At 32.4% G+C, this 11,661-nt stretch overlaps 2 protein-coding genes across 7 annotated transcripts; both read left to right on the top strand.

Moving 5' to 3' along the window:
• The first annotated feature begins 505 nt into the window (after positions 1 to 505).
• Positions 506 to 6,721, top strand: LOC112769195 (probable hexosyltransferase MUCI70). Of its 2 annotated transcripts, XM_025813646.3 has the most exons (10): positions 556 to 1,271; positions 2,334 to 2,385; positions 2,467 to 2,624; positions 2,749 to 2,995; positions 3,179 to 3,288; positions 3,364 to 3,563; positions 4,181 to 4,284; positions 5,280 to 5,470; positions 5,603 to 5,802; positions 6,376 to 6,721. In XM_025813646.3, the coding sequence occupies exons 1-10, from the start codon at positions 1,001 to 1,003 to the stop codon at positions 6,601 to 6,603; spliced, it is 1,761 nt and encodes a 586-aa protein (XP_025669431.1). In that variant the 5' UTR covers positions 556 to 1,000; the 3' UTR covers positions 6,604 to 6,721. The 2 variants fall into 2 exon arrangements, with proteins under 2 accessions (XP_025669430.1, XP_025669431.1); XM_025813645.3 differs by having other exon boundaries at positions 506 to 1,271; positions 2,334 to 2,624.
• A 1,963-nt stretch (positions 6,722 to 8,684) lies between these two features.
• Positions 8,685 to 10,130, top strand: LOC112769197 (uncharacterized). Of its 5 annotated transcripts, none has more exons than XM_025813647.3 (3): positions 8,685 to 8,966; positions 9,297 to 9,356; positions 9,609 to 10,130. In XM_025813647.3, the coding sequence occupies exons 1-3, from the start codon at positions 8,954 to 8,956 to the stop codon at positions 9,992 to 9,994; spliced, it is 459 nt and encodes a 152-aa protein (XP_025669432.1). In that variant the 5' UTR covers positions 8,685 to 8,953; the 3' UTR covers positions 9,995 to 10,130. The 5 variants fall into 5 exon arrangements, with proteins under 5 accessions (XP_025669432.1, XP_025669433.1, XP_025669438.1 ...); XM_025813648.3 differs by having other exon boundaries at positions 8,691 to 8,966; positions 9,297 to 9,353; XM_025813649.3 differs by lacking the exon at positions 8,685 to 8,966 and adding an exon at positions 8,969 to 9,171.
• The last annotated feature ends 1,531 nt before the right edge of the window (positions 10,131 to 11,661 follow it).

Below are 11,661 nucleotides of genomic sequence, written 5' to 3'. Positions count from 1 at the left end.
AATTATAATAAAGATATTTTTCTAAATTAGTATAATTATGTATTATTTATTAAATACTAATTATAATATAATAATAATAACGATATTTTTATAAAATAAAGTTAGAAGAGAAAATAGTGCATTTATTTTGGAGGAAAAAAGTTTACGAGAAGATGGCACCTCACTTTCATTAGTTTGGGGAAAAAATTCAGTTTTAGTAGATTAAGTAGATAGATTAGAATTAGAATTAAAATAATTAGAATAATTAGAATTAGAATTAGATAGATAGATAAGTAGATAGATATAATATAGTTTTAAAACGATTTATGACTTATAAATAGAAACTGAGGGAAAAAATAAAAAAGATAATATGTGACAGAGAATTTAATTGATTCAAAAGGGCAAAAAGCATTGCTATCCATCTTTTCTTGACCCACTGGTCACTTATTACTTACGTTAACTAGTAATTAATTATTGTAACAACAAAGGATTAAAATTAAAACTGCTGTAACAATAATTAAAAAATAAGCTAATTCCCACTTCCCTCCATTCACGGTCTACTTCTCAATCAATCAGCGTCTCCGAAATCCCAAATCCACATTTCCAAATCGGCCTCCGATTCGAATCCCAACCGCGACAACGTTGTCCACCGCCGAGGTTGTCGTTTCAAGGATTTCTCAATCGCATGAATCTCTAAACGGCAGCGTTCGACGCCCCCTCTCACATTTTCGATCAAGATGCCGTTTTGACGTCGCCACCACCCTCATCAACACAAATGAACCGAGGGTTTCGGTTCTCATAGCATGGTTCCGCCAAAACCAGTAATGGGTCACCCAATGTAGTGGAGAATCCAAAGTGGATTTGAAAATTTGGCGGGTAGTAATATATATAATCTTTTGCTTAAGTCTTTTTTATGAAATTTTCTGGTGTTTTGTTGAATTCTAGATTTGGATTTTGGAGTTTTGGGAGGGATTTTGATTATGAGAGGTAGGATCGAGTGTTTTAAGGTGAATCTGCAGCGATGACGGGAGTGCCATTGGCATTGGGTCTACGGTCCACGAGCTTCAACTCGCTGCAGCAGCTGCAATTGCAAAACGGTGGCGTTTTGACGGCTTCGCCGGCTGCGACGCTCCCTCGTAGGCCTTCGAAGGCGCTCCTTCACACGCCCAGGGAGAAGGAGAGGGTGTGCCTCTCGATTTGCCGGCAACTTGGGAGAGGGAAGGTGGCAATGCTGCTTTTGGTTGGTCTTGGATTCTTGGTTTTCGTTTTTGGTTGCTTTATGATTTACAGTGGTTAGTCTTTCAAGTCTCCCTTTTGTTCTTTTATGTTGAGTAAATGGAAGTTGGTTTATGATATGGCACTATAGAAAAGCTTTAGAAGTTTGTAACTTGACTAGACTAGATATGGTTTCCAATGGGACATCATGGCCCTGTTCGATAACTTCGTCGGAAGTATCTCAGGACAGAAATTCAGGGATAATGAGAGGCACAAACTTGTTTGGAGAACCAGATAGGTAGAGAAACAGGCAAAATGTGTCTTGGACCAAAATTTGCTCAATTTAAACTGGGGACAATGATAGTGGCAACTTTCGGTCATGTTTCAATCTTGGTCTCTCTGTATCTTTTTCTCCTGGGACACTTTCCAAACACAACCTATGTGCAAGTTTTAGATTTCAATGGATTAACTATAGACATGATTTTCAAGTTTCAACAACACACTATGAGGATGCCAATGCAGTCGGTTTAATCTATTAGGACAATACTCAACTGTTGTTATTGTTGTTTAAAGTAAAGTCGGTAGCTGTTTACTTGGAATTGGAGGTATTAAGGAGGAATGTCAATCTGTTTACAATTAGGAATGTATATTCATTATTGAGTTTATTTGAATGTAGTTTCAGCAGATAGTATTCCTTACTGAGTTTTAAGGAGGTCTGGGATCTACATTTCTTTGATTGGTCGCTTGCTTTAACCATTTAATATCTAATCGTTGCAACCATTCAATGCACTTTCTTTGTTGTGGTCTTGAGACGAACCAAAATCTTAGGCTTCAATTCAGTTATTTTCTTATGTAGCTCACTATCATAGTTATGGCCTTCTTGGAGAGTTGGTTTGTGACAAAACAATAATGGTGTCATTTACGTCTTGTAGAGGGTCTCACACACTCACCCATTGCCAAAACAAAGTTATGCTGTTGAGTTGTATTGGTTTAAATAATATACTTCAGAATAATGTGTTCTCATTTGGGACTATCACTGATTCTTAAGCATGTATTTGTCTGCATACATTTCTTTTTTATTATATGCAGCTCAAAATCTGTATGTTTTAAGGCGTGCTTTTGGTACTGTGATGAACTAGGTGGAAATATCTCTAGTGAAATTGAAGATACAAGATCTTATACCGTTACTAGGTATGAAATTGTAAAATCTGATGAAGTAGGAGATAAGTCACGAGATAGTAATTATTCTAGGGTGACCTCATTGACTACTAGGCAGCAACGCAAGTTAAAGCCACCACGAGCACTTGGGCCACCATCTTTGTCCAAGTCTAAAGGAAGAAAGGGATATTTTCCTACCTTGAGCCATCAATGTGACCATTTTGCATTCCCTCCTCCCCCTCCTGCTGATAGAAGACGACCTGGACCGCGTCGTAAGCTTTTTGTTCTTTTTGTCTGGCCTTTGATTTAAACATTTAAATATGTGAAGAAAGTGCATGTTTAATTATTATCAATGTAGAATTCTGATAATCAGGTTCTTGGTCACCTTGTTTTCAGCATGCCCCGTGTGTTATATACCAGTGGAACAAGCAATAGCTAGTATGCCGAGCTCCCCATCAGTGTCTCCTGTGCTTCGCAGTTTGACTTATGTGCAAGATGAAATTCCAATTCAAACTTTTATGCAAAAAAATGATGATCCAACTAAAACTCAACCAGATGGTGGCTCCGATTTTGGTGGATATCCTACTCTGCAAGAAAGGGATGCTGCTTTTGATATAAAAGAGGCCATGACAGTGTATTGCGGGTTAGTTCATTTTTGTTTTATCTTTTTTTTTTTCATCCCTAATGTTTGAAGATTGATTTTCTTGAAATAATTCATAATACTTCAATCCCCATGTTAGTGTCCAATGATCCCTAATAATTTTTTCCTTATTGAATGCATTTTGATTTCCTATCTTCAATTTTCATATCTGGTTAAAATATTTAGATTTGTCAAAGGAAGCAGACCTGGTCGGCAAACAGGATTTGACTTTGACGAGGCAGATCTATTCGAGTTGGATCAATACCATGATGTCATTGTTGCATCTGCCATATTTGGTATGACTGATGTGCTCTAGGCATGTTTTTGTTGTTGATTTTATGTTTCTCAGAGTTCCATCTCTTCCATTTCAGGAAACTATGATCTCATACAGCAGCCAAGGAATATCAGTGAAGAAGCAAAGAAAAATATCCCTTTCTATATGTTTATTGATGAAGAAACAGAGTCCTTTATGAAGAATGCCAGTATTTTAGGTGTTAGTAGGAGGGTTGGATTGTGGAGAATCATTGTTGTCCGTAATATTCCTTATACTGATGCTCGGCGAAACGGAAAGGTTTATGCCTTACATTTTGTCCCTTAATTTTAATTCTTTCTTTTACATTTCATATAATGTTTACCATTTTGTGCATATATAATGTCACATTGCAATCATTTTGTTTGTTTTCTCTTTTGTCGACATTCCACCATTGAGTATGTTTTGGGAAATGATTTTGCCATTAGATGCATTTTTTAAGCTAATAGACGTGCAGTTCAATTAAAATACTTATAATTTAGCGTGTGTGTGTGTGTGTATATATTATAGTTGGTCAATTATGCTTGAGTTTGGTTCTTCTACCTACCTTAGTATGTTTGTATCATCCAATGAAGGGCTTTTGTTCAAGTGAAGGGTTGTTTTTTGGTCACATGGGGAAAAATTTGGATCGTTCAAGTGAAGCTGAAGATGTTGGTGGAAACTAATTTATTGTATTTTAAAATTGCAATCTCACCAGAAAGAACCTTTAATAATTGGTTTTTTTATGAACAATTTGGTTTTTAAATATGTCAATAATCTTATTTGTACTGATGTTGAATTAAGATTGTTAGTTACATTCCCCCCTGCCTAAATTTACAATTTAATGTGTGTGTACCATAATACTTATGGTTTTAATGTTGGTTCTACACTTAATGCAGGTTCCTAAGCTTCTTCTGCACAGAATCTTCCCCAATGTCAGATATTCTATATGGATTGATGGAAAACTTCAACTTGTTGTGGACCCGTACCAAGCCCTTGAAAGGTGAAGCGCTCTATCTTTCTAAATTGTATTCGTATTATGCCTTTCATCATCATATTGATTTACTTGTTTTTTTATAGTTTCACTAAAAATTATGATGATCTAATGACACTTGCAAGTAGGGGTGGAAGTGGGCTGAGCTACCCGACCGGGGCTCATGGCTCGGTTTGTTTTAGACCCAGCTCGGCTCGGCTTGTTTTATTAAACAGGTCAGGCTTGGGCTTTTTCTAAAACTTATTAGTAAAAAAGGCCAGGCCATAGGCTTTTAGGAAAGCCTATAAAAATCGTTAAGCTGACTCGTCAAAATATTTTTAAAAAAATAAATGATTCTTAATTTGAACTTTCAACTATTCACTCGTAATAAATCTAAAGCAAAACTTAAAAAAAAAAGTAGTAGTCAAGACTAGCTAAGATTCTAGCTTGTTTTTGTTCAAAGAAAAAGTTTATGCTTATGGATTGTAAGTATGGTTATGATATGTTATTAACAATTGATATATAAACGAATTGTGACTTACAAATTATGAATTATAAATTATAGAATGCATTTAACGTTAATTTAGATTTTTTAAATTTTTTGTTTTGAGTTATAATTCACGAAATAGGCTTTTCAGATAGGTTCGTGGGCTTGTCAAGCTTTTAAGCAGGCCGGGCTCGATCTTGAAAAAAGCCTGGGAAAGATAACATGCTTAGGCTTGGGCTTTATATTTACAATATAGGACAGGATCAGCTCATTTCCACCCCTACTTGCAAGTTTACACTTGGTGCACTACATGTAAAAGTTGCTTACCTAACCGAGAAGACCTTGGAGTGCCATAGGGCACTTTTATATGATGGCTTTTGCACATTCTGCTTTCTAGAGAAATGTGAATTTATTTTGTTTCACGGGTAGTTTTTCTGTTGATTTTAACAATTTTCATGCATGTATAAAATATAATGTTTTAATCATTTGGCTTTATATCTGTAGTATATTCACTATGATTTCCTTTTGTACCATTCAGGTTCTTGTGGCGCCCAAACGCCACTTTCGCAATTTCAAGACACTATAGACGCTTTGATGTCTTTGTTGAAGCTGAGGCTAATAAAGCTGCTGGGAAATATGAAAATTCTTCCATTGATCATCAGGTTCAATTTTACAAATACCACGACGGACTAACCCATTATTCGAAGGATAAGCTTCCTATAACTAGTGGTAGGAACAATGTTGATATACCTTAGCCTACATGTGTAAATTCGACTATATGCGCACCTTTTTTTTTCTTGGTGTTTGCGTGTGATTCCTTGTTAACATTTGAAGTATTTCTTGTGGCTGAGTTTTCTGCAGATGTTCCAGAAGGTTGTGTTATCATAAGAGAACACATTCCAATTACAAATTTATTTACCTGCTTATGGTTCAATGAGGTTGATCGCTTTACTTCCAGGGACCAGATAAGCTTTTCTACTGTCAGAGACAAAATCATGGCAAAAGTTGACTGGAGTATTAATATGTTCTTGGATTGCGAAAGGCGCAACTTTGTGATACAGGTCAGTATTTTCACGTTTCCATGTTTGTGTCTAGATTTTAAAACCAATATGATCCTAGTGACTTAGAGCTACAAGTTTTTGAATTCAATATTTGCCTCCCAAAATCTCAGTTTAGTAATTTGCTCAAGACAAAAAAATAAAGAATAAAAACCAACTTGGGTTGGGTTAGTTGAGTGGTAGGTCATTCGTTTTGCTTAAGCAAGTGTTGGGGGATTTGGATCCTGTCTTGTACATGCAGCAATCTATTGTCAGCAACAAATCTTTAAACAAAACTCAAATCCGTGATGGATTAGTCGTTGGCCTATCGGATTGGGAGATAATGTGAGAATGAGAAAAAATACATGGACATTGGGAAACACAAATTTGTTTGGAGAAAAAATAGGAAAAATATGTGTCTAGTGACAATTTGCTCCATTTTCTGTTGACTCAAAAACCAGTGTGAACAACATAAACATTCTTTCTATCTTGATATATTGTTTGTGGAAAGTTGTTGAATTTGAGTAATTATGTGGAACTAACAATGATTCTGGTTCTTGTTCTTGTGTGACAAACAATGATGATGGTGATGATCAGGGTTACCACAGAGACATATTAGAGCACATGCCTCCACCAGTTGTAAGAAGAAATCCACCCGTTGTTGCCATTGCTAGAAATAGTAATAGTAATAACAATAATAATAATAACAATAATAATAATAACAACAACAACAATAATAGGCCTCAGATTAAGAAGAACCCTAGGCGTGGCAGAGATAGGAAATCAGGTTCAAGGCGTCATCATAAAGTAGGCACCGTAATTTGAGGTTTAATTTGAGGTTTTTCAGTTTTTCTTTTTTCTTTTTCTTAACCAAAGTTTTGTCAATTGTAAATGCATTCTTTCTTGCAAGGTAATATATATACATCACAAGAGCTTTGATGAACTGAATTATGCTTCCTTTTCTTATTTTAGTTATAAATTAGGATGGATATTTTTAATAAAAAGGATTTTAACTAGGCACCGTAATTTTGTTAAATTTTTAGTTAGGTTATTGCAATTTAAATATTTATAATTAGATAAAAAAAATGTAATTAGGTTTTTACTAATGATTATCTTTTACGTATATACAAAAAAAATTCATTTTAATACACTGATAGTATAAAGTAATTTTATATGTGCATTCAATTAAATAATGTCGTGTTAGCAAAAATATTTTTTTTTATATTGACGGTGTGAATAATCTTTTAAAAGAATGGATCTGATTGAACGATAATGTATATATTTATGTTAAAAAAATAGCTATTAAGTTAATAACTGTATATTTGTGTATTAACGTATTTTTATAATAAGTCGCTTGATTCCAAAGACAAATCTATGCCAAAAACAATTGATTATTATCAATTGAAATTAATAAACAACAACTTTAGTTTACCATAATGCCAAAATATAAATTCTTTTTTGTGAGGATTATATATAGCCCTATTATATGTTAATTTTTTTATAATAAATCAAAGAACAAACTGTTAAAAATGCTCTTGAATTATTAAATTGCTAATATAAACATTTTAAATTTATTAATGACTAAAATATTTTTATAACATTTTAAAATACTCTAAAATAACAAAAAATATATTTTTTATGCGGCAAATGGTTTTTATAGTGGGTAAATTGTTTATTTATTTGATCCGAAATTTTGTAGAAATAGTTGAATAATTATTTAAAAAGTGTATATTAAAAATGAAATTAAAATTCAATTTTTAAATTTTTTATTTTTAAAAATATTTTTGCTCATTTACTAATAACATCAGAAAAAATATGTAATTAATATAATATCACCAAATTTTAATAATAAAAATCTTATTCTTTTAATTATATTTAAAAAAATATTAAATTTTAATTTCTAAAGTCTTCTTGAAATATTTTTAATGATTGTGTACTTTTAACACGAATAAATTTTAAGCATATTTTTATGAACGACTCAATAATTTGGAGATATTTATAGTGATATACTCTAATAAATGTTTTTATTGGTCTTGATAGATAGTAAAAATCATGTGATATTTTGAATGAGACTGTATTCTCTTCATACACATGTCAACTTATGATACTCTGAAGCGCACCAATCTGCCAAAGGAATTTCTCAAAGTGGATGGTTAGCTATCTATGAATTCCTATACCGAAATTTGAAAAGAGAGTCAGATTTTGATTTTCTCAATAATGAATAAATACAAATATCCATGATATTAACAATTTGGGTGGTGGATAATGTCTTTTCTCCTATGCTTATCCAAACGTCAAATAAACACAAATTTATCATCTGATTGAGACACAAAAGGATCTTTTTAATCTTGCTAAAGAGCGTATAAAAAAAATGAAAAAAGAAAAAAAAATATCAATCAAGTGCAAGATGGAACTCCAAATTCCAAATCAGGCCCCACACGCTTCACACGACAAATGGGAAATATCAAATATGTGTTGATAAGTCTTTTTACTCAACCAAAAATTGTAGCTCTTAATTAAGAATAAATTCAGATTTAGTAAAAAAAGTTGAACCTATCATATGAAATAGAATATTAAATTCATCAAATTCTGAGAGAGAAACTGATTAAATCAAACGGAGCCAATAGAATATTTGTATAATGTGTACAATAGAAGTTTAGAAAAGTATTAGAGATTAACTATTAGTGTTATTTTTTTTATCAGGTGAAACTTTTGGGATGAGTGATATCATGATATGGTATTAGAACTCTAGATCCGAAAGATTAAGAGTTCGATCCTTAGTGAACTCCAAAATCAATTTAAGCTTCTCATATAACCCGTTATACACATTGTACAAATATTCTATTGATTTCCTAACAGGACTCTTAAATTTATATTGATAAGCTAATTTGAATTTTTTTTTAAGTCTCGTGCATTATTAATTACTAGACTATTTTTTAATCTATTTATATTTTGATAAAACCTTTTTTTTTCAAACTTGCTCAAACAAATTTTTGTAATTTTTGAACAATAAAGGTCCTCTAAGTTTTTCTATTCAATCTAGCCGACAATATGATTTCACAATTTTTTAAATAATTTTACATAAATCCATTTCCATGGCCCACAAATCCTTCAATTTCTTGCTTGAATAAGAAAGGAAGAAGCCAGAAAAGGCATGCCATCTTCTGCATAGGGTATGGATGCTACAGGTATGGAAGCAATTTATAAACTATTTATGGCATAACCACTATCCACCTTTGTTCAGTAAATTATATGCAATATTCAATAATTCAATATATAAGCAAGAGGTTCTTTTGAGGCAAAAATAGAACTACCCATTCTTTTTTTTATGTCACTATTTCAATTTGCTCAATCTTATTGGATAATCACATCTTCTGTGTATATATATGTCAAGTAATTATCTACTCATTTTCTTGTGTTGAACTATATAGTTTATCTTTTACTACTTACTTGAATTAGGAGATAGGATTTTACAGAGTTAATATCATTTGACCTCTTAGTTTTTGTGTGAGAATCAGGACACAAATTTGCTGTGACTTATCAGTGGTGGAAGATAGTTACCAGAATTTCTAAGGGTTGTAAGACTTTTATGATCAATTTCTGCTTCTAAACTCTAATTTGTAGATACTATAAAAAAGTTCAACTCTTAATCATGCTTCAAACTAGAATGAAGGTTGATCATGAGTTTTTCATCATTTTTCTACTACTACAAAGTAAAAGTTTCAAACTTTGAGTACAGTATCATTGGTAAAGAACCTTTGTTGTTTTTGAATCAATAATGGGCTGTTATTCTTGTTTTTTCTTGATCTGTGTTCTTCACTCTGCAATAGCACTTACCAGTGGGGCCTTAATGGTATTCTACACCAAAGAGATATTTATCATTGGGCATGGAATTGAAACAGCAAGCAAGCTTCAAGGGTCAACACCCCATGATCAGCTTCTGATTCAAACCTCAGATTCATTCTCAGGGTTGCTGCTGTTCACAATTGGGTTCCTTGTGTTCATGGTTTCTAGTGTGAAGGACAGTGAGTTCCAAAGCTTCTTTGCAAAAGGGTGTGTGCTCCTTCACATTTCAATGGCTATTTGGAGGTTCTGCTTTGAGAGGGAGGTTGAGGATCTTGCATATGATTGGCCAAGGCATGCTGTTGGAGACATTGCTTTGGCCATTTCATGGGTCTTCTTTCTTGTCTACTCATGGGGTGAAAAATATGATTAGTTGTTTTTGTTATTGTAAATATAATTATGTAGTTTGTCAATAATAGATAAGTATTTTGTAAATTAAGAAATGTGGTGTATAATTAAGAAATACTACTTGAATATGTGTTGTTAAGAAGGGTTTAGTTTTTGAAGAATTAAGTGCATCTTATCTTTTATCTTTGTTATTGCTGTGGTTGTTTTTGAGGTTGAGGAAGAAAATTGCTGTTTTGGTAGGTCGGGAAACACAGGTTACTTTTGGTAGTTGTGGTCATGTGTATCAGATTTTCACCTAGTAAATTCTTACATCTATTGGATCCTTAATATCTGTCGGGTTTTTTTTATTATTTCAATAAACAAGATATCCAAGCATTTTTTTTAAACCAAATTTTTAACAAGTCATGACACGATTTTTTTTTTGGTGAGTACGCAAATACAGCTACTTTTCTTTTTCTTTTTCCTTGTGTTCTTTCTCTTCTTTTATTATTGTCGTTATCGTCTTTTTCTTCTTATTTTTGCACACTTATTTCTTCAACGTGCTGTTGCAACTATTGTCGTTGTTGCTGCCATTACCACTGTGATCTTATTGTTGTTGTTTAATTTCTTTTCTTCTTTTTGTCTTTCTCATCTTCTTTTATTATTATCATTATCATTATTCTCATTGTCTTTATCTTCTACTCTTATATATGATCAGAAAATTAGAGCACACAAATCTTAATATACAACACAATTTTTAAAGTATTATATACTCAAAATATTGACAAATAATCAACAAAATACGTATAAATTTTGGTGTACAAATAGAAATCTTAGTACATAACATAAAAATTTTGATATGCAGCACATAAATTTTTGGAGAGCTATATGTTCAAAATATTGACTCACTCAACTAACAAAATACATTTGCAGTAAAACTTTGTTATGTGCAAAATTTTTTATACAATATCGATAAATTTGTGTTGTACAAAAATTTGTGTGTTATGACAAAAAAAATTTATGCTATATCAATAAATTTATGTGTTATCTGACAAAAAAATTATGTGCTGCAAAAGCACGAAAAAAAAGTAATGACGTATGAACGCATTTTTTTGTTAGATTTGTACTCATTTAATTAAATTTGGTTAAAAAAATACTTGGAAGTATAATATTATTATTTTTATTTTTATTCTATTAAAAATTTTAATTTTGATGATTTTTAAATAATATTTTAAAAACAAAAATTAAAAATTATTACAAAAAATACTAAATGACGAATACTATAGTTTTTTTTGGTGTCTAAACAAGGAAAGAAACAAAGCAAAAACTATCCTAAATCTGAACGGATGATTCGTTGGAGATCAACACCAGGCTCAGACCAAATAACATTATTAGAGTTACTCTTGGCACCATATTTAGCCAACCAATCCGCAGCTCTATTTGCTTCTCGAGACACCCATTCAACGTGAACAAGCCAAGGACGAGATAGAAGCTCCTGAATCTTGTGAACCAAATATGTTACTTCAGATGAATACCTACTTGTAAGCTCATGCATGATGGGCAGAATATCAAGGCAATCCGTTTCACATATAATATCCTCAAACCGCAATCCCAAGCTAAAACCAGCCCCCTCCAAGCAGCAAATAATTCACATCTGATTATAGACCAAGGGGGAATGCTTCCAGAGCAGCCCAAGATCCAATCTCCCTTAGA

This window comes from Arachis hypogaea, chromosome 18 (assembly GCF_003086295.3).
Source record: "Arachis hypogaea cultivar Tifrunner chromosome 18, arahy.Tifrunner.gnm2.J5K5, whole genome shotgun sequence".
Taxonomy (NCBI): domain Eukaryota; kingdom Viridiplantae; phylum Streptophyta; class Magnoliopsida; order Fabales; family Fabaceae; genus Arachis; species Arachis hypogaea.
This window is presented reverse-complemented; position numbering and strand designations above follow the sequence as displayed.